The following is a 21,791-nucleotide window of genomic DNA, read 5'->3' on the forward strand; positions in this document are numbered from 1 at the left end:
ATAAATAAATAAATAATAATAACATAAAAATAAATACATAAAAACATAATAATACTAATAAAAAATAATAAAAATAAAACATAAATAATAATAATAATAATAATCAACATCATAATAATCATACATTTATTTTTAAGCACCTTTCAAAACGCTCAAGAACACTACAGTCACGGGATAAGATTTTTTTTTTTTTAAATAATAGCAGATAAAACATTCGACTTGTGATATTGTTGGTCCGCTTTTTTGAGTCACTTATATAATTTTGAATATACAGTAAAGTCTCGTTATATCGATATCGGATATATCGAAAGTCCCGGTTATATCGATACTATTTCTATGTACGCACGGAGAAAATTACATGCAAACAGGGTCGGATATATCGATAGTCCCGGTTATATTGATATTTTTTCCGACTCCCTTGAATATCGATATAACGAGACTTTACTGTATTATCAAATGGTCAGTGAAGGACATTTTCACAGTAAAAGGGGGCAGGATTGTAATATTGAGGGACAACATTGGATATGGAATACAGTGAATATTCTATAGGACGATACAAGTCACTCTGCAGCAAATTCAGGTCAGACACCCTCGTCGTGGTTTAGCTCGTTTATGGTGTTGACGCGACAACTCCACATTTCGGCATAGAGAAAGGTAAACACAGAAAGTAAAGCTAAAAAAAAATTCCAAGGCTCTGTGGAGACATTGACACGTCTTTAGGGCCGCTCACTCTTTGTGGTGCATCCGCTTGTGCGCGGTCAAATTGGCCCGCTGAGTATATCTTTCGCCGCACAGCGAGCAACGAAAAGGTTTCTCCCCGGTGTGCGTCCTCATGTGCGTCACCACGCAGGACTTGAACGAGAAGGTTTTGCCGCACCGCGAGCAGTCGTACGGTTTCTCCCCGGAGTGGGTCCTCATGTGCGAGACCATGTTGGGCTTGAGAACGAAGCGCTTGCCGCACAGCGAGCAACCGTACGGTTTCTCCCCGGTGTGGATCCGCGCGTGCGCCGCCAGGCTCGAGTTTTGAGTGAAGGTTTTGCCGCAGACGGAGCAGACGAAAGGTTTCTCGCCCGTGTGCGTTCTGGTGTGCGCCACCAGGCTCTCCTTGTGAGAGAATCGTTTCTCGCACACGGTGCATCCGAACGGTTTTTCCCCCGTGTGCGTCCTCGTGTGACGGAGCATGTCGGACTTATTTGAGAATCCTTTGCCGCAGGCGGAGCAGGTGTAGGGTTTCTCCGACGCGTGCGTTCGCGCGTGTCTCATCAGAGGTCCGTTTTGAACAAAGGTTTTGCCGCAAAACGAGCAGCTGCCGCCCGTCTTCTTGAGGAAGGATTTGAGGGCTCTGTCGCGGTCTGCGTCGCTCGCATCGCCCGTGTCGTCACCGTCCGACAGCGGCGCCAAGCGCTTGTCGGGCGACGGCTTTCGTAGGAGGCAACGAAGCGGAGGCGACTGGGGTGCGTCGCCGCCATTCTTCACCGAGGCAACGGAGACAAGCAAGTGGTTGACGTCGGTCTCTTCCTCTTCCTTCTTCATGCGGAAAGGCTCCAGATTTTTCAAATGAGGGTCCGGTGAAGCCTTTTTTCCCTCTTTGACATGATGGGAAAGCTCCAAACGCGAGCTCCCAACCCGGAGCTGAGGGTTGAGCTCTTCTCGATGACCAATCAGCTGCTGGACGTCTAGAAGACGCGAGCAACAAAAAGATGTGAGCTGAATCAAAGTCCAACTTGGGTTTTCAAACGTCTCGGTTCTCGTCCAATTGGTTTTTCAACCCAAAATGTTTTTTTTATGCCACCAACCGCAAATAACAATTCATTTCATTTCTAAGCGCCTTTCAAAACAAACTCTCAAGGTCATTTTACAGTCACAGGCTAACGTTTTTCTGTGGGTCAGCAGCGGCAGCCACACGTGCCAGCGTTCACTCAAGCCGGTATTACTGAAATAGATAGAAAGCTAGCTAGATAGCTAATAGTTAGCCAACTTGCTAATAGATAGCTAACGTGTTTCCTGACTCAAATAGCTAGCTAGCTAGACAGCTAATAGCTAGCCAGATAGCCAGCTAATAGCTGGGTTCTCGATTAAACTGAAAGCACCTGAATGCTCCCCTCCACGTCCCAATATGTCACTTCCTGCTGTTGCGTCTCATTGTGAGCTAAAGTGTTTGTATTGTTCAATCGCGATTAAAAGAAAAACATATTTATTACATTGACCATAATGGGAAATGTTACAGTTTTCGACAAAATTATTTGAACTGAACCCCAAGAAACGTCATTGTGGGAATATTTAAAATGAAACCATGCCAATCGGGAATCGGAAGGTGATGAAGGGAGCGAGCGAGCGAGTTTGCACCTCGTTTGCGGCGCGTCGTGCAGTCAGCAGCTTCTTCTACGCGTGGACGCCACTCGGTGGCGTCTCGAGCGAGACAAATTTGCTCCTCCCGGGACGACATCGCTATTTCGGGACGATTTGCTTTGCTATCTTGCCAAGTTGGCTTTGACAACCTGTTTTTTTTTTGTATTACTACTACAGCATCGCTCATTTTGGCTTATTTGCCAACGTCCGCATTTTCTTCTTCTCTGCTTTTTTTGGGGGTGGAATTCGGCGCTGCATCACACGACTGATGTACGTTAGCGACGCCTACTGTGCTGGAGTGTGGTTCACTTGTCAAATACGTAACGGAAAAGATTTGGACATTTTGAAAATAGGCTACTTAAAATATAAATATCAACAAAATATTCGCTCCATTATTTTTTTTTATAATTTTAAAAAGGTGCCTATAGTTTAGTCCCGATGATTTTAAGAATTGTGTGGGGAATGGTCAAATTTGTGACTTCAGGTTTTTTTTGTTTAACTATTGTACCCAAACGAACGAAATAAACGTGTATTTAATCTCGTTCCCATAACTGCCACAACACCTATAACATGTCGGTTTTTAAAAACAAACACCTGTTTCAATATTTATATAATCGGAATAGCAATCCTTTTTAAAAAGTATTTACACGGGAAGTGGGGACTATTTAGCGGGTGCACATATCCGGTTGTAACGGCGCGACACATGCGACGTGCGAGTTCAAGTTGGCCCGGGCAGACGAAGGTGTTTTGTTTTTCGTGGCGATTTTATTTATTTAACAAATTCCGCGCCTTTGGACTCGCCTTTTGGGATATGTGCAGCCTGGAAGGTATTTATTGAAGATTTATGTACATTCATTCATTGTTTTATTGCATTTCGATTGCGGATTGTTGATGTTTGTCAGTACTTGTTGGTTTATTTTGTCTTTTTATGTTGCTGTTCATCATATTATCAGCTTTGTGCTGCCCTCCAGAATGTATTTTTTTTTGTAAGACAGCCATACCCAAAGTGTTCTTTTCCTTTGGGCTTCATCTTTTTCCTTATATTACACCACAGACAGAACTTTAAAGGCTTTATCTTCCAGTCACATAATACATAATAAAAGTTATTTTACTTAATTCCTACAGTACAATACATATTGATTTATATACCTACCAATGATTGATCATGTCACTAACACTTGGTCTGTATCGTTTGACTGTAAAGTGTCCTTGAGAGTTTTGAAAGGCGCTAAGAAATGAAATGTATTACAGCCATAGCTAAAGTACAATCCTCAAATGATTTTTCTTCCTCCAGCTGTTGTACAGCAATATCAGAATAAAAACAGTGATACCTTGGCTTACGAACTTAATTTGTTCCCAGACAGTGTGTAAGGAGAAAAGTGTGTATCCCAAAAATTAAGTTCCCATAGGAAATTATTAAAATGAGAATAATCTGTTCCCAGGTGCCCATAAAACATCATTTTCTACTTTCTAATTTTCTACGCCTTAAAACTACACAAAAGATACCTTATTTTATGTATAATAAATGTGCTATGGTATTATAATTAAAGAAATAAACTGTATTCACCCCTCTTACTGCTGCGTTCTTGACCAATCATGTGGGTTTAGCCAAAGACTGGGGGCGGGGAATAGGGGACCAAAAAAAAGTTGGTTGCCATTTTCTTGTTATTCATAAATTTAACGTTCGTAAGCCAAGGGGTTCGTAAACCGAGGTATCACTGGACATTAAACATTGCGATTGTTCTTTTTTTCTCTCTGTATCGTAACAAAAATGACTTCCTCTTGTGGTGCGTTGCAGACGTCGTCCATCAGCTCGTCAGCTAGATCCGCCGCTGGGGTGGGGTGGGTTCCTGTTTAGTGCTAAATGGTCCAGGCCCCGCCCACGTGAAAGAAGAAGAAGATAATCCGTAGGCATGCAAGGAAACACACGGGGGAGAAACCCTTCGGCTGCCCCGTGTGCGGCAGACCCTTGGCTCGCAAGGCCAGCGTGGAGTCGCACATGAGAACGCAAACCGGGGAGAGACCTTTCGGCTGTTCTGTTTGCGGGCGTCGCTACACCAAACGGAACAGCTAAGCCACACACACATGCGAACCCACAACAAAGGAGACTAAATGTTTTTTTTGTCTCTTACACTCACACGTTTTTGCAGTATGGTGGGGACCATGTGTGTGAGCGATTTGCCCCGTGGGGACCCAATTTCAAAATTTGCCTCTTGTAGACGCAACCACGCGCGCACACACACACACACACACACACACACACACACACACACACACACACACACACACACACACACACACACACACACACACACACACACACACACACACACACACACACACACACACACACACACACACACACACACACACACACACGTTTTTCCAGGCGACACTACCTCACTTTGTCTGTTGTCAATTGTATGTCTTTTTAGCCACGTCATGCCTAGCACGCTGGGTCCGAGAGGACATTAATTTCATCTGTGCTGTATGTCATGCATATTAGCACACATTGACAATAAAGCTGTGTGAGGGATTTGCCTTGCCTCTTTTAGACTCTCTCACACACGTACACACACAGACACACAAATGAAAAACTTGTGAAGACAAGTCAAAAGGTCCTCACTTGTCAAAAATGTCATCAGTGCGTATGGTATAAAATCATTGTGGTCCACACAAGAATAGTCATATACACACACACACACACACACACACACACACACACACACACACACACACACACACACACACACACACATGAAATAAATGCACAAATAATTTTCCATCTAGGTGTGATGTTTCCTTTTCATAGTTTTATTGTTTTTTTTATTCTTGTTTTTCGTGCCGGGCAGATGATGTCACAGATAAAAATGTGTGTGTGGGGTGGGGAAAATCATGTGGCAAACGATTTTTTATGCTTTCCTAAGTGCATTGCTTTTGTTCTTTCGAAGATGATTGACAACACCCGGAATTTACCATTTTTTACTGAGATAAGATTTTTTTTTTTTTGCATTGAACTCTTAAAGGACAACCGACACCTCCGGAAGAGTTGCGTCTATGATTTGTAAAATCACTTTAAATGATTTCTACTGAGCTTATTTGACAAAGATTCCAGCGCATATAACAATATTTTACCTTTTAAGACTCGCGCTGAATATTCAGGAAGTCTTGTTTTTGAGTTGGTGACGAGTCCGTACGTGACGTCACTAAAGGAACGCCCCTGACCAAGAAAGTGACACACAATGCATTTTGGGTACTTTTTCTTTGTCTGAAAACACCGTGTTGAAGGCGAAATTAGAAGGAAAATGACATCAATAACGCCATGGTGAATCGTTGTGTGTCGCAGCCAATTGCGGTAACGCAATTGGTAATAGCTAGCTAGACAGATAATAGACAGCTATCTATGTAGCTAGCCAGATAGCAAATAGCTAGCTAGCTAGATAGCCAGATAGCTAGGTTGAGCAGCTCCAGAAATTTCCACAGTGGAGAACAAAATGATGAATAGTAGAACACAAAAATACTAAATTGGCATTATTGGCGTACACGGCGCAGACTTAAAATACCGGTTGTGGTTCCCAATATTTTGGCCGCCATATTTCTCGAGGGGGGGGGGGGGTCGGCGTCACGAGCCAATGCGGGTGTACCTTATAAAATGTCCGCCAAGCTTTTCCATGTCTGCTACACGGGCGTCGCCGGGCGAGCGTTGGAGTAGAGGTGGCTCGCCGTGTCCTCCGTCTGGTCCCAGTCGTCGGGGTAGCGCGTCCGTAGCTCGTCGTTGGCTACGTAGTGCGTGTGGGCGAACTCGCAGAAGTAGCGGCCCACCTCGGGGTGCCCGATCTCCAGGGGGGCCGAGTGGGGTTCCAGGTTCCCTGGGGAAAGGGGGCAACGAGGCGATGCTAGCCAAAGTAGAACATCGCAATTTTCGAGAGGCGACAATTTTTTTTAATCATGTTTTCATATTAGCATGCACTTATTAATTTAAAAAAAATGTTAAAAAAATGGGGGGGTTGCAGATCAATGACTTCCTTCCAAAATATGGAACTATGTTTCCCTCATTGTAACTTTTTCACAAAAGTGACCATTGTGTGTGTATTTATATATATATATATATATATATATATATATATATATATATATATATATAATATCGATATAACGAGACTTTATATATATATATATATATATATATATATATATATATATATATATATATAGTAAAGTCTCGTTATATCGATATCTGTTATATCGATAGTACTGCTTATTACGATACTACTTCTATGAACGCACGGACAAAATTACATGCAAACAGGGTCGGATATATCGATAGTCCCGGTTATATCGATATTTTTTCGGACTCCCTTGAATATCGATATAACGAGACTTTACTGTATATATATACACATATAGCTAGCTATGTATCTACCAAGTTAGCTGTCTACCCATCTAGTTAGCCAGATAGCAAGAAATAAATAGATAGCTAGCTATATATCTATGTAGTTAGTTAGCCACAAATACATAATAAATAATTAGCTAGCTATTTATATATAAATCTATCTAGCTAGCCAGAAATAAATGGATAAATAGCTAACTAGCTAGCTATATATATATATATATATATATATATATATATATATATATATATATACACAGATAGATCTGAAATATTTATTTCTTTTATAGAGTATGAAATCGGATTGAGGGTTCCATGATTGTTCGGCTTCACCTTGGGCGGCATATCGGCAGGTGCCGTCCTGCACCAGGACGTTGTAGAAGGGCTGCTCGGTGCCATCGGGCAGCTGGTGGACCCTCATGGTGGTGATCCACTCCTGGCTCATGGTGCACTTGGGGTCCCAGCCGTAGATGACGCAGTTGTAACCCGACCTGGGACGTAGGAGAAGCGGTGGAAAAGTGGACATATGGCGGCGGCTTTGCCTCGGGCTGGGGGGGGGTTCGTTCCCCAACGCACCTCTTGTGTTTCATGACGAGACCGACGGAGTAGCGGACGTCCCGGTGGTCGTCCGTCCCGCGCCGCTTCACTTCGGGCGCGGCGGGGTTCTTCTTGTGCTGGATGTGCTCCAGCGTGTGCTGCACCAGGTAACCCACCGCGCCGTGCTGGGATGGGTCCAGCGCCTGGATGTGCTGCAGGATGTCCAGAACCTGACCCGAGAGAGTACCAAACGTCACCGGCGGGCGGGCGAGCCGGCACTGTGAGGCTCACCATGAAAGTGCGTCAAAGTGGGTGTCAAAGAGGGTCCAGAAATGCTTGAGAAGGAGCGCGACTCTCAGTGACAGTAAGAGTATACATGAGAGGGAATGTGTAGTAATTACATATTTCAAGTGTGGCAGCGTCAGCGTGAGAGAAAATGCGTAATTAAGAGAGTGTAACAGTGTACAGAGAGAGAAAATGGCGTGCATTGGGGGTTCAATCGTATGAGAGTATGTGTGAGAGCAAGGTCGAGAACAAGTGTCTGCATGAGAGAGAATGCGATGAGGGCGCTGGTGAAAGATTGCGAGAGAGACCGAGTCTACGTATGCGTGAGAAAGAGTGCAAGAGAGACTGTATGAGTTCAAATCGTTTTGGATGGAGAGAATGTGAGAGTGTTCATGAGAGGCGCATGACCGAAAGCGGGCAGGATCCCCACACGTGAGCGCACACAAGACAAAAACAGAGCGTGAAAACGAGCAAAATGTAGAAAGTTAAGACGGAATGTGTGAGAGTTCACTTAGAAATTAAATGTATTATTATTATTATATTATAATTATTATTATTATAATAATAATTATTATTATATTATATTTATATTATTATTAATAGTATTATTATATTATATTATTATTATAATTATTATCATTATTAATATTTATTATTATTATTATTATCATTATTACTACGTGTCGATTATGTGTGAGAGGGAGCATCTTTTCGGACGAGATGCCCAAATGCAAGTAGAGCCTGGCCTGAAATTAAATGTATTACAACAACATTATAACAACAACAATAACAATAATATTAATAATAATAATAATAATAATAATAATAATAATAATAATCCCCGCATCTGAGTGAAGATAAAACAAAAAGAGAGCGTGAGAACGAGCAAAATGTAGAAAGTTGAGAGGGAATGTGTGAGAGTTCACATCGAAATTAAATGTATTCTTATAATTATTATTATTATTATTATTAAATGTCGATTATGTGTGAGAGGGAGCACCTTTTTGGGCCAGATGCCCAAATGAAAGTAGAGCCCGGAGGGAAAGTGTGAGATTTCACTTAGAAATTAAATTTATTATTATGATGATGATGATGATTATAATTATTGTTATGAAGTGTTGATTATGTGTGAGAGAGAGAGCACCTTTTCGGGCCAGATGCCCAAATGGAAGTAGAGCCTGGCCTGCAGCAGAAGGTAGGGAACATTGTCGGGGTTGATGGTCAGGAAGAGGTCCAGGGTGTCCCTCAGGAGCTGGTATGACTTCTCCGTACTTTCCCTCCAAAAGAAAAAGAAAAAAAAAAACGACAAAAATCATGGTCTCAGTCGGCGTTCATTTTTGCACTTGAGTGACGCACGGCGCCCTCTGGTGGCAAGGAGGTTAGGCTGCCATTCATTTTGCATGGCAACAAAAGGGCGAGTGAACAGTTACCCCCTTTTTCCGATGTTGAGCAGGTTTCCCACCATCCTGAGCAGCACGTCGGTCGTGCCGATGCCGCCGTAGCAGTCGGCGCTGGCCTGGTGACCGAGGAGGTACTCGCACTCTTTGGCCGTCATCTGTTTACCTTTTCCGAAGGCGTCGATGTACACGTAGTCGTAGATGTCGTCGCTCCTGCGCGGGTGGAGCGCCGGATGTTATAACCCAAAGACAAAAAAATAAATGTGGGTGGAGAACTAAACGTTGCGTTCAAGTACCCTCGTTCGTTTTGGCACCAGCGCAGCAGGAAGTTGCTGGGGAAGTTGACGGGTTCCAGTTTGACGCCCAATTTCTGGGCTAGCGTCATGTAGACCACCGACAGGCTTATGGGGATGCCCTTGCGGCGGAGAAGCACCTGCCCGGACAAAAAAAAAAGATGGGTCGCAACGGGCGTCGAGACGTTTCTCATGCTATTAACTCCTTCACAGCCATTCACGAATAGAATGGTAACATCCGACTTAAGACCGACTCAACTTACGACCACCCGTACTTACGACCACGACCCCCAGACCCTATTTTTAACATTTTAAGAGGGGGAGTTTGCGAGTCTTTATTCAACATTTTGAATGGATTTCGACTTACGACCATTTTGACTTGAATGGAACTCGGTCATAAGTCGGATATCGAAAAGCATGACGTGGAGCGCCATTCATGAATTTGTTCGGGTTTTGTGGTACCCTGATAGATATTAGACAGAATAAGAAGTTATCATATTTCAAAGTTTCATGCTTAACTTGCCAACCAAACAAAAGGCGCAGATGGCCTGAAAGGTCAAACTAAGTTTAACAGACACAGCAAGTTACACTGTCATCTTCATCTAGGAGATCTGGCCTTGGAAAGAATTTAGGACTTGGGTAACTCCTTTATCACTGAAGCAATTTACGACTTGAAACTCCTTCGCAGGAAGAGCTCACTAGCCAGGTTCCAAATGTATCAGTTCATGGAAAAGACAATGTTTTATTGCTTACAGCTGTTCGTGCTTAGAACTTAAGAGGTGTGGTATTCTAATCAAGAAAACTATGTTTTACTAATGTATCACTTAAATTTGCATTTACTCTCATTAAAAAGCTTGTCAGAGGCCTGCAGAATTCGGGCGTCTGTCATGAATGACTATATCTCCTGCCGGCAGTAAAAGATAATCTTTCTGGGTCCGAGCCTTTGTCCACAGTGTCCGATCAAATGTTGAAATTTCATTCCAAACAAGAAGCACTATTTTCTTCTTGAGATGTTTCGTAACTTGAATTTTTTTTTTTACGAAGAGATATTTGTAAGTCGAGTTACCGCTGTAGCTTGTAAGCACGTATTTTTTCACGTTTTTAAACCGTAAATTCTTTTGTATCAACTTTCCAGTGTCTGCAAGTCAACCTGGTGGATGTAAGAGTTGAGCGGGTTGTAGTAGTCCAACTGGTCACCCTTGTACTGCAGCTGGTCGTACAAGACTGCGTTGAGGGCGCAGAAGACCTGCCGCTGGAGCTCCAAGTCCTCCAACGGAAGACGCTCGACCCCTGAGAGATGAAAAAAATTGAGCATCGCGAGTCAGGGGGCAGTTCCTGAGACCCCCTCACCCCCCCACCCAAGTCACCTGGAGCCACGCGAAGGCTTGGATGGGATGGATTCTTCACCCGCAGCGTCTTCTTGACCTTCTCGGCGATGTCGTCCAACTGCGCCGATATCGCGTCCAGCGTGACATCGGCCAGTGGATTGCAGTATCGGTCGACCAGGACGGCACCTGGAGAAAAGTGGACACCGTCTGTGTCCAAGTCAAGGCTCGGGGGCCAAATCTGGCCCCTCACATTATTTGATTCGGCCCGCGAAAGCAAATCATGCATTGTTGAGTTCTGTGATGCTTGCTAAAGTAAACACAAAAATAGCAAATTGTCCCATGTAAACCACAAAAGCAGTCATTATTTTTTACCTTAAATTTGAAAACTAGAAATTCATTAAGTCATTCACTGCCGGACGTGCAAAAATGTGACCACGCCAGTGCCAGGGTTTTTGTCATTGTCAATAAAATTCCAGGAGCCACAGTTGAGTATTGTTATATTGAGTTTTAGGATGACATAGACATTCAATGTAGCGTAAGAAACCTTACTCTCTTTTTCTTCATCAGAAAAAAAGTTAATTCCTAAATGATATGGATCTGGAGTTATGTGAGCTTGAAATGAGGGTGGCTGCCCAAAATACCATGCAATACATACATATAGCGCTTTAACAACAGCTGAAGCAAAGCGCTAACGGCGCGTCACAACAACATTAGTGACACTCTGAGGAAGGCGGAAGTACACGACAAAACATATCAGCTGAGTGGCTAGCTATCTGTTGGCTATCTATTAGCTGGTTAGCTAGCTCTCTATTTATTTACTTCCGGGTTGAGTTAACGCTGGCGCGTGTGGCTGCCGCTGCTCACCCACAGAAAAACTGATCCTGTGACTGTAAAGTGACCTTGAGAGATTTGAAAGGGGCTTACAAATGAAATGTATTATTATTATTATTATTATTATTATTACATCATTAATTTTGATTTCAAATTTCAAAAAACTAGTTCTTCATTAACTGATTCACTGGCAGACAAGCAAAAATATGTCCACTCCAGTGCCAGGGTTTTTGTCACTGTCACTTGAATTCCAGGACCTACTAAATATTGAGTTTTAGGATGACATGAACATTCAATTCAGCGTTAGAAACCTTAGATTCTCTTCTTTTATCAGAAAAAAAAGTTAACTCCTAAATTACATGGGTCTGGAGTTATATGAGCTTGAAATGAGAGGGCCTGCCCAAAATACAATGCAATACATATATATTAGTTTATATAGCGCTTTAACAACAGCTGAAGCAAAGTGCGAACATGGGAAAAAAGTGAAATGCTACCCCCTTGTGGAAAAACAACAACACCGCCAGAGGTCTGACCAGCGCTTTATCGGTACCCAAGCATGAAACAACAACACCTTCTCTGTGTGTTTTCAAGCAAGGCTTCTTGTGACTTGGCGCAAAAGGTCGTTCTCACCTGCGAGTGCCGACTGCTGCTCGGGCGGCTGCTCCAGGAAAGTCTTGAGCGCCCGCAGGATGTTCTGCTGTCTCAGGAAGTACAGAATCTTCTTTGCATAGTACTTTAACGTCAGGCTTTTTCTTAAGAGACAAACGCACACACAAAAAAATAAAGTTCATCTGCTAAACATTTATTTCCCATAAGAAAGCATTACAAATGAGAATAATCCGTTGCCAGGTCCCCATAAGACATCATTTCCTTCTAAATAAGACTTAAAACTACACAAAATATACCTTATTTTATGTATAATAAATGTGCTATTGTGTTGTAATTAAATAAATAAACCTTACTGCCTAATAAAGTCGTTTTATTGACCTTTGTGATGGTCGTTGATGCAGTTGCCTCTTGATGATATCCGAGTGAAGTTGCCGTACTTTCTCTGCAATAATACCCTCACTCACAATGTCCCCTGCTAGCTGCTTTTCATGAATCCAAATCAACAGAAGTTTTTCAACCTCTTCTATTGCCTGAAGCGGTTGCGTGGATAACACAGAAACCACACGTAGCCACACGTAGCAATGGTCGACTTAGCATACTGGTACTGGGACGCTAAGTCACACAAACGCACACCTTGTTCGTGTATTTTGATGATCTCCTTCTTCTGCTCGACCATCGTTTTCTTTTGTATCCTCTTCGGTTTAATGCGAGCCTATGGTGGGGTCTTTTTCGGTCTCATAACAGCATAAGTACTCCACTCGATAGCAAACCAAGTCTGCACTCAAAGGACCGTCCACCGTGCCGCTGTGTGGTTTGGTTTGTCCGCCGAAAACTGGTTCGTGTGCCAAGATTATATTCTCGCAAATTTAATGTTCGGAAGGCGAAAAGTTCATGAGCTAAAGCGTTCCATAAACTGATGTATCACTTTACAAGGTTGATTTGAAACACAAAGAGCAGCCAAACCTCTTTTCAGCTTGAAGGATAAAGAGCAGCTCATCCTCGCAGAAATGTTCGGGCATCCCCAGCGACTCGATTTCGGCGAAGGTATCGCCCAGCACCTGGCCGATGCATGGCTGCAACAATAATTGCTTTTCACAATTTTTTTTTTTAAACTCACGATTAGTGAAGTACAGCGCCTCCTAACTTTGTTTGCCCATTTATGACATTTTGAATTACACATGCGCTTTAAAGGACAACCAACACCATTTTTTGTGTTTCCTAAGTGACATCAGAAAACGTTTTGTAGCATCTAAAATACCCAAAACACGCAGGATGATATTTTTCGTCGAATGCAAAACAGCAATAAAAATGACTTCAAGTGTCCCAAAACTGCGACAACTGAGCTCAAAACTGGGTAGATTCAGAAAGTCCCGCCCCCTTTTCGTGACGTCACATCGGGATACTCCTTCACAAACTGCTTTGCTCCAGAATCAAAACAATGACTTCAGACTGGGAGAAGATGCTTTCTTGTTACTCATCCAGTCATAAATATGATTCAAATAGTTCTGAAGAGGAAAGCATACACGTTTGCAATCGATTCAAGAAGTCCTTCCGTATCAATTCGAGCCGTCTGCAAGCGATGAAACCGGTGTAGATCTGGACTCCGATGTAGCGCTCAGAAAATGCATAAGATGGCGCACAAGCTGCGTTTCGTCCACTATATAAAGCCACTTATCTGAGCCGTAAAGCCGCCCGTCATTGGTTAAAATCCGTGGTAGAAGACAGAGGGGTGGGTTTTACGCACACACACACAAAGGAGACCGGAACAATTTGAACAAGCACACAAACATCGTATTGTTGGCGAAATTAGAAGGAAAACACATAAATAACGCGATGGTGAATCGTGTGTTGCGCCAAGACTTCTACGTGTATTTGATGTTCGCTTACAAAACGTCCCAGGAGACAATTTACACGGAGCTTTGTCGCCCTCTACTGCCTTTTTTTGGGTACTGTGAGTATTAAAGAGTTTGTCACTACATTTCTCTCCAGATGCATCAAAATGACAGGAATAAATTCTTTAATCGATTGCAAACATTTATGCTTTCCTCTTCAGAACTATTTGAATCATATTCATAACTGGATGAGTAACAAGAAAGCATCTTTTCCAAATCTGAAGCCATTGTTTAGATTCCGGAGCAAGGCAAGATGTCTTGGGGTGACACCACGAACGAGGGGGCGGGACCTTCTGCAACTGGCCACTTCCGGGTTCAATTTGAAGTAGTTTTTGGACACTATAAGTCATTTTTATTGGTGTTTTGCATTTGAATGTTTGCGTGTTTGGGGTATTTTAGATGCTATAAAACGTTTTTTTCTGATGTCAGTTAGGAAACAAAAAAGTGATGTCGGTTGTCCTTTAAGTTTGCGGACGTTTCTCAACATGCGTGACGATTAATTGGCTTGCCTGTCCACTCACCACTTCCATGAAGAAGCGCTTGGAGATGGAGCCCACCGTCCTCCGGATCTGGATGCCCACCCGATGACGCGTTTTATACTCGCGCAGCCAGTCGCAGCTCTCATTCTGGGGGTAAAACTTCTGCAGCCGAGGCCATCTGAAAAGTGAAGATGAGCAGGTAGATTAAACACAACGATCCCATAAAGCCGGCGGACTCTTGATTAATTTCATCGGTTCACTCTGAAATGATAACTGCCAAACTGATATTTATTGTCATTAATATACACGCGTGCTCAGCTTGTGTGGAATGGGTTGAAAATATGAGAAAAAGTCATTCAATGAAAAGTGATGCATCATCGAACCGGAAAGCAAGAACAACTGGCTTGGCACTGAACCGGGACGAAGCCACGAAAAAGCACGAAAAATACGCTAACATGACTGACGATGAAAAAAATATATACTCGAAGTACTGTACAATCATAACGACCTGAGTTTGTACTGGTGCCCCCAAACCTTCCCTCGGCCGTGACAAACGTCGCGCAGGCGCAGGCAGCAGCAGGACACATTACAAATGTCGACGTGTTCGAGCACCGACAAGCACAAAATGTGTTCCAACAACTCGGTGGGCAAATCGGTTAACTTGTCGCCGCGGCGGTCGCGATTTGCGCTGCCGGCGTCGCCGATCCTGGTCCCGGTCAGGCTTGATAGAGTCTCTCCGGCGACAGACGCCGCCATCTTTTCTGTTTACCCAGATTACCTCAAAATCGCGGCCACGCCCATTTATGGCGCAAGGGGGCTGGCTGGGATGACAGGGCGAGGGCAGCGGGCTTCTCTAATAGGTTATTTGGGGAAGAGGGCGGGGAGACGTGCATTTCGGGGATTCGAAAAAGCGAATCGAACTTCAAACACTGCAAATTTTACAGTAGTCAGCAATTCACAATGATTTGACAATTGCGCCTTTTTATGTGTTTTAAATACAAAATATAAGATTGCAGATATAATGTTGAGCCCGTGTTAACATATTCCGATTGGCGGGAACGCACCACACGGTTCGCCATCCCATTTTACTAGAGCTATTTCCTGATTGGTTGTTTGCCAAAAGAAGGTGAGGCATGATGCCTTTACGACTCGATACTAAGTACAGTGATAACCACTACGTAGTTGAAATACACAATTGTTTGTCACAATTTCGATTATACAGAGCCGCGTTTTCAATAAATTATATAGCACATAACATGTACGGTTTGATGTAAAGTACAACTCACCATAGTATGGTCGTTTGTGAGCGCGGTAAGTACATATTGAGAAGGCCATGGAACGCAGCGCCTGCTGCTCCTGAGTTTGGCTGAAGTGGTGCAATGCTTTTCCCGGTGGAATGAAAACACAAAAAGCTTAATTTCAAATTCAAATCAAAAAGAAAAACAAATGTGGAATGTGACAGAACGATTTGTCTTATTTTAGTATAAAAAGGCCAGCCCGGGCCGTGACTCTACACATCCATTTAGCTTCTTCAGTGTGTCCTTTTCCCAATGTAATCGTAACATTTCCCAAGGGTATATGAATGCCGCATTGTTCCATGGCTGGTTAGCTAAACATTTGCGCTTGCTAAAAACAACGTGAGCATTTAACACTTCTGTGGAGGAGAAGCAAACATATTGTATTAACAATCTGCCGAACTCTCCAACATGTTGGATATCTAATCCTGGATTATGATCGTGTCTACCTCACCTCGATTTTGCTCCAATTTTTGGTTTGTTAGCTTGAAATTAGCATGCGTGGATACTGGATTGTTCCACACCGAAGTCGTCTGAATGTGCTTTAAAATGGCTTGACGGTGCGTTCACGTCCTCGTTGGGCGAGTAGTGGACTCTGCGGCGGTTGTCGTTTTTATGGGACATTTTTCGTGACGATGGCGAGCAATTTGGCGGCCAAACTGGGATGGAACTCTCTGTTAAGGAAACAAAACAGAAGCTTCAACGTTAGGATCTGCACCATGGAGTCGGACATGGAGTTCAGCTGCGAGGTTAGTGGATCAACACAGAAAGAAAATGACAGAAAATTAAACAATTTCTTACAAGGTAACTCAAAAACGCCACAGGTTGATCAACGTTCGATACTGTGGTGAGTCTCCTGCCGAGACGCTAGATGGCAGCAGAGAGCGGTGGATGCTATAATAATAAAAACAATGTGACTTCACCCACGGAAAATATATTCATAATAATAAATTTCATTTATAAGCGCATTTTAAAACTCTCAAGGACACTTTCCAGTCACAGGATATTTTTTTTTTCGTGCGCATTCTGCGCACAAAATGGCAACCTCCAGTGGCCACCTCCGCTTCCACAGGCTGATAAATTCCTTATATGGAGCTTGGACGCCCTCTTCTGGCGGCTTTTGAGTGCAACACAAGGTTTTCAGACCAAACAATACAGCAAAATACATTGACGTGATGGAAGGACTGCTACAATGTGTCTTTTTTTGGTCAGGGGGCGGTCCTTTAGTGACATCACGTACGGACTCGTCACCAGCTCAAAAACAAGACTTCCTGAATACTCGGCGCGAGTCATAAAACGTAAAATCTAGCTATATGCGGTGGAATCTTATTAAAATACGCTCAGTAGAAGTAATTTGAAGCAATTTTACATATTATGGACACAACTTGTCCGGAGATGTCGGTTGTCCTTTAAAATAAAATCTATGATGATTCTTAATATTATTCGGCCTATCACAATACGTTGCTTGTAGAGGGGGTTGACAAACTGATTCGTTATCAGGAGATAAGAAACAATCCTTTTGCGCTGTGTGTGGCAGACCAAGTGGAAGGGGAAGGAGCTGTTAGAGCTGGTGTGCAGAACGCTGGGCCTGAGGGAGACCTGGTTCTTCGGCCTAAGGTACCATGTCAAGGACACGGTCGCCTGGCTGAAGATGGACAAAAAGGTGAGGTGTAAAGAAATTCTACCCCAAAAAATTCCAACAGTCAAGCTCATGAGCAGCTGGCTTGCAAAGCGGGGAAATGTTACCAAATGTGCTTATGAGAAATTTCCACCCAAAAATGTCACACATTTTGAAACATTTGTGGAGCCACGAAACAAAGCCTGTCGGCGAATTACGGAATTGTGATTGGTGAGCAAACTGGTCCAGGATGTCCCACGCCTACTGTCCAAAGACAACTGGAATAGGTGCCAACACAACCGGTGGCAGACACAAAGAGATGTTTTTATATTCCAATGTTAAAATTAGTAACAATAAAATATTGCAGTTTTTTATAGTACAGTGACACCTCGGTTTATGAACCCCTTGGCGTACGAAGTTTTCGGTTTACGAACGTTACATTTATGAAAATTTTACCTTGGCATACAAACTATTTTTCGGGATACACACGGAGCTGCCACAATGAGTGATGTGTCGTTGGCGAACAAGGCTGTTCTCCTTACAATAAAATGGCAGCCAACTGTTTTTGTCCTCTATTCCCAGCCCCCAGTCTTCGGATAAAGCCACGGGATTGGTCAAGAACGCAGCAGTGAGGGGGTGGGGGTGGTTTGAACATTAAAGAGACAGGCAGACGACAGAGAGAGAGTGAGAAAATGGATAGAAAACAGTGAATTTTGGACTCGTTTCAACTTTGATAGTTCAAAAGCAGAGTGTAGACTGCAAGGTTAAAATATCCCATCAATCAGGCTCCACAAATAACCCGCACAAGCCATCTGTACACTTGATCCAAAAAGCTATCAAGCCAGCTAAAGAGAACATAATTGTTCTCTTCAAAACTGATTATTCTCATTTTAAAGGTTTGCTATGGGAAATATTTTTTTGGGATACACACCTTTCGCCTTACACACTCTGTCTGGCAACCAATTAAGTTCGTAAGCCAAGGTATCACCGTATTTTACAAATGACCTGCTCTATTATTCCATGTTTATCCAGTGCAACAAGTGCTTTAAAAAAGTTGTTTTCTACACTTGGAACAGATTAACATTTTTTACATTGATTATAATAGAAAGTGCTGTTTTGGTTTTTGAACAAATAGGATTTCGAACAGGTTTTTGAAACTGATTCTGGTCAAAAACCGATGTATCACTGTATATATATAAGGAAAGGAAACTCCTCTATTCACGTCAGCGCACCTCATAGGCAATGGAATGCCACACATTTAGCGAAATGGAGCTCCTCAATCCACATGGTGATAGTTCCTCATTCGCATGGCCGTTTTGTGTGTCGTCAGGTTCTGGATCAGGAAGTCCCCAAGGAGGAGCCCATCACACTACACTTCCTGGCTAAGTTCTACCCGGAGAATGTCGAAGAGGAGTTGGTGCAGGATATCACGCAGCATCTCTTCTTCCTGCAGGTTGGCCTCCATTTTTTTTTTTTTGCTTGTGTGTAAGGAAGGGAAGAGGGATGAAATCTGGGGGGAAAAAAAGCGGAATATTGCTCACGTCTCTTCTTTGAATCCGTCCGCAGGTGAAGAAGAAGATCCTGGAAGAGGAGATCCACTGTCCTCCCGAAGCCTCGGTGCTCTTGGCCTCCTACGCCGTACATGCTAAGGTCAGGGTTGGCTTTTGACCCCAGACTCGTCAAAATGCCTCATTTGCTAAAGATGGTGTTAACGACAAATGAGTACGACACAATTAGGGAAAGGTGGAAAATAAAATATATGGCAAATTAAAATTAACCTGAACAGATTCACTGGCAGATGATGTGCGAAAATGTGTCCACTGCAGTGCCAGGGTTTTTGTCATTGTCTCTCAAATTCCAGGAACCATAGAATATTCACTTTTAGGACTACATCAACATTCAATGCAGCATAAGAATCCTTCTTCTTTCATCATAAAAAAAGAGTTAATTCCTAAGTTATATAATAATAATAATAATAATAATAATAATAATGATGGTGATAATGATGATAATAATAATGATAATAATATTTCATTTTTAAGCGCCTTTCAAAACTCTCAAGGTCACTTTAGTCACAGGATGATTTTTTTTCACGCGCCAGCGTTCACTCAACTACATAGAAGGCTAGCTAGCTAGCTAATAGGTATGTAATAAATAGTTAGCTAGCCAGCTAGATAACTAATAGCTAGCTAGCTAGATAGACAGCTACCTAGCTAATAGACAGCTAACATATATCAAATAGATAGCTAACTAGGTAGCCAGCTAAGTAGCTACATAGATAGCCAGATAGCTAATACATAGATAGATAGCTAACCAACTAGATAGCTAATAATAATAATAATAATGATGGTGATGATGATAATAATGATGATGATGGTGATAATGATGATAATAATAATAATAATATTTCATTTCTAAGCGCCTTTCAAAACTCTCAAGGTCACTTTACAGTCACAGGATGATTTTTTTCCGTGGTTGAGCAGCAGCAGCCACACGCGCCAGCGTTCACTCAATTAGATAGAAGGCTAGCTAGCTAGCTAGCTAATAGGTATGTAATAAATAGTTAGCTAGCCAGCTAGATAACTAATAGATAGCTAGCTATATAGACAGCTACCTAGCTAACAGACAGCAAATATATATCAAATAGGTAGCTAACTAGGTAGCTAGCTAGGTAGGTTGACCGAAAACCGCCCATCCCCCCCACTGGCTTAAGTTGACAGCGAGAGGTGTCTTTTTTGACAGGTGGACTCAGTCCATCCAGACTGAGACGAGGAGCGCTAAGTCGGTAACGACCGCGGACAAGCTTGGCGCTCGCCCCCTTCGCCAATTTAACAACCCGAGAGAAGCTGCGGTGCGGATCAAGAAGATAAAGAAGAAGGAAAAAAAAAAAAAAGCACAAAAGCATCGATGTCCCTTTGCAAGAGAACCCGTCGTCTATTTTCACTTGCGCGGGGGAAAAAAAATGTCGCCGGAGCAACAAAAGATGGTCGATTTTTTTTGTGTGTGTGTGTGTGTGTGTGTGTGTTGCCGCGGCGGCTTCTCCAAGCTGATTTGTATTCCAAGAGTGCGCCGCGCCGCCGGTGGATTTTGACGAGGTGCTTTGGAGATAAAGCCCCCCCCCTCTCTCAAGGGAGGGCAGGAGTGGAGGGGGGAGGGGGGAAGGAAATGGACTCTCTGGTCGAGCGCGAATTCGGCCAAGCGGGAAGCGAAATTGACTTGGCTCTGAAATGAGGCGGCGAGCTCGCAAGTAATAATAATAATTATAATAATAATAATAATAATAATAATAATAATAATACATTTCCTTTCTAAGCGGCTTTCAAAACTCTCAAGGACACTTTACAGTCACAGGATATTTTGTTTCTGCGGGTGAGCATAACAATAACAACAACAACAATAACAACAATGACAACAACAACAATAATAATAATAGTAATAATAACAATAATAATATTATGAATATTATTAATACTATTATTGATATTATTATTATTATTATTAGTATTTATCATAATAATAATCATATAATTATTATTAATAATAATAACAATAAAAATAACAACAATAATAGCAACAATAAAAATAATAACAATAACAACAACAACAACAATAATAATACTGGTATTATGAATATTATGAATATGAATATTAATTGTATTAATATTTATAGTAATAATAATAATCATAATACTAATTAACAACAACAATAATAAATACATTCCATTTATAAGCGCCTTTCAAAACTCTCAAGGACACTTTACAGTCACAGGATATTTTTTTCTGTGGGTGAGCATAATAATAATAACAATAACAACAACAATAATATTAATACTATTATTGATATTATTAATATGTATCATAATAATAATCATATTATTATTAATAATAATAATAACAATAACAACAATGACAACAATAATAATAACAAAAACAAAAACAATAACAAAAACTGTCTTGACGTTTATCATTTATGGAATCGTCTGCTTAAAACCGTCCACCAAAGCATCAAATTATTTTTTCTTTTTTGCTAATTGTCATTCGTTTGCCTTTTTGACCCCTTGGGCGATAAATTGCCTCGTTTATGCAAATCCACGACGTTATCTTAAAAGAGCTTGAAGGTGATTATCAACTATGGCTCGGTGGGCTTTTCGCAGTCACGTGACCAACGTTCCCAATTTTAGTATGCGGAGCGGGATTGTGATCGTCTGATTGGCTCACGGCAAAGAGCAAATGAAATATGAAAAACATTACTGTTTCGCCGCATCCCGTTTATTCACATGCACAACATGACTGTTTCTCCACATCCACAATCACACATGCACAACATTCCTGTTTTGCCGCACAACATTACTGTTTCGCCGCATCCCGTTTATTCACATGTACAACATTACTGTTTTTCCGCATCCCGTTGATTCACATGCACAACATTACTGTTTCGCCGCATCCACAATCACACATACACATTACTGTTTCACTGCACATGACTGT

General features: G+C 42.2%; 3 protein-coding genes across 3 annotated transcripts in view; 1 reads left to right on the plus strand and 2 right to left on the minus strand.

Annotated features, from left to right (window-relative positions):
- Positions 1-123: 123 nt before the first annotated feature.
- Positions 124-2,561, minus strand: LOC148898659 (uncharacterized). Its single transcript, XM_088993466.1, has 2 exons — positions 2,347-2,561; positions 124-1,676 (listed from the first exon to the last, which is right to left on the minus strand). The coding sequence occupies exons 1-2, from the start codon at positions 2,534-2,536 to the stop codon at positions 727-729; spliced, it is 1,140 nt and encodes a 379-aa protein (XP_088849592.1). The 5' UTR covers positions 2,537-2,561; the 3' UTR covers positions 124-726.
- Positions 2,562-5,168: 2,607 nt separating this feature from the next.
- Positions 5,169-15,146, minus strand: fbxo21 (F-box protein 21). Its single transcript, XM_088993469.1, has 12 exons — positions 14,899-15,146; positions 14,433-14,568; positions 12,983-13,092; positions 12,041-12,162; positions 10,619-10,765; positions 10,402-10,541; positions 9,255-9,391; positions 8,992-9,171; positions 8,706-8,838; positions 7,316-7,506; positions 7,073-7,230; positions 5,169-6,218 (listed from the first exon to the last, which is right to left on the minus strand). The coding sequence occupies exons 1-12, from the start codon at positions 15,144-15,146 to the stop codon at positions 6,028-6,030; spliced, it is 1,893 nt and encodes a 630-aa protein (XP_088849595.1). The 3' UTR covers positions 5,169-6,027.
- Positions 15,147-16,299: 1,153 nt separating this feature from the next.
- Positions 16,300-21,791, plus strand: part of nf2a (NF2, moesin-ezrin-radixin like (MERLIN) tumor suppressor a) — a 20,233-nt gene continuing 14,741 nt past the window's right edge. Inside the window, exons 1-4 of the mRNA XM_088993470.1 lie at positions 16,300-16,434; positions 17,223-17,348; positions 18,634-18,756; positions 18,870-18,953. Of these exons, the coding sequence (XP_088849596.1) occupies positions 16,321-16,434; positions 17,223-17,348; positions 18,634-18,756; positions 18,870-18,953 (447 nt within the window). The 5' untranslated portion in view covers positions 16,300-16,320. The remainder of the gene's footprint in view (positions 16,435-17,222; positions 17,349-18,633; positions 18,757-18,869; positions 18,954-21,791) is intronic.

This window comes from Hippocampus bargibanti, linkage group LG04, assembly GCF_051943395.1.
Source record: "Hippocampus bargibanti isolate YZ-2025 linkage group LG04, ASM5194339v1, whole genome shotgun sequence".
NCBI lineage: Eukaryota > Metazoa > Chordata > Actinopteri > Syngnathiformes > Syngnathidae > Hippocampus > Hippocampus bargibanti.

Bases quoted from the DNA above. Each gene is read 5' to 3' on its own strand.
- LOC148898659 (XM_088993466.1), bottom strand. From the start codon at position 2,536: ATGAGCGATGCTGTAGTAGTAATACAAAAAAAAAACAGGTTGTCAAAG. The intron at 1,677-2,346 runs GTGCAAACTCGC...CGCGTCTTCTAG, and splicing joins CACGACGCGCCGCAAACGAG to ACGTCCAGCAGCTGATTGGT.
- fbxo21 (XM_088993469.1), bottom strand. From the start codon at position 15,146: ATGGCGGCGTCTGTCGCCGGAGAGACTCTATCAAGCCTGACCGGGACC. The intron at 14,569-14,898 runs GTCGTTATGATT...TTCACTTTTCAG, and splicing joins GGGCACCAGTACAAACTCAG to ATGGCCTCGGCTGCAGAAGT. The intron at 9,172-9,254 runs GTACTTGAACGC...CCACCCGCGCAG, and splicing joins TGGTGCCAAAACGAACGAGG to GAGCGACGACATCTACGACT.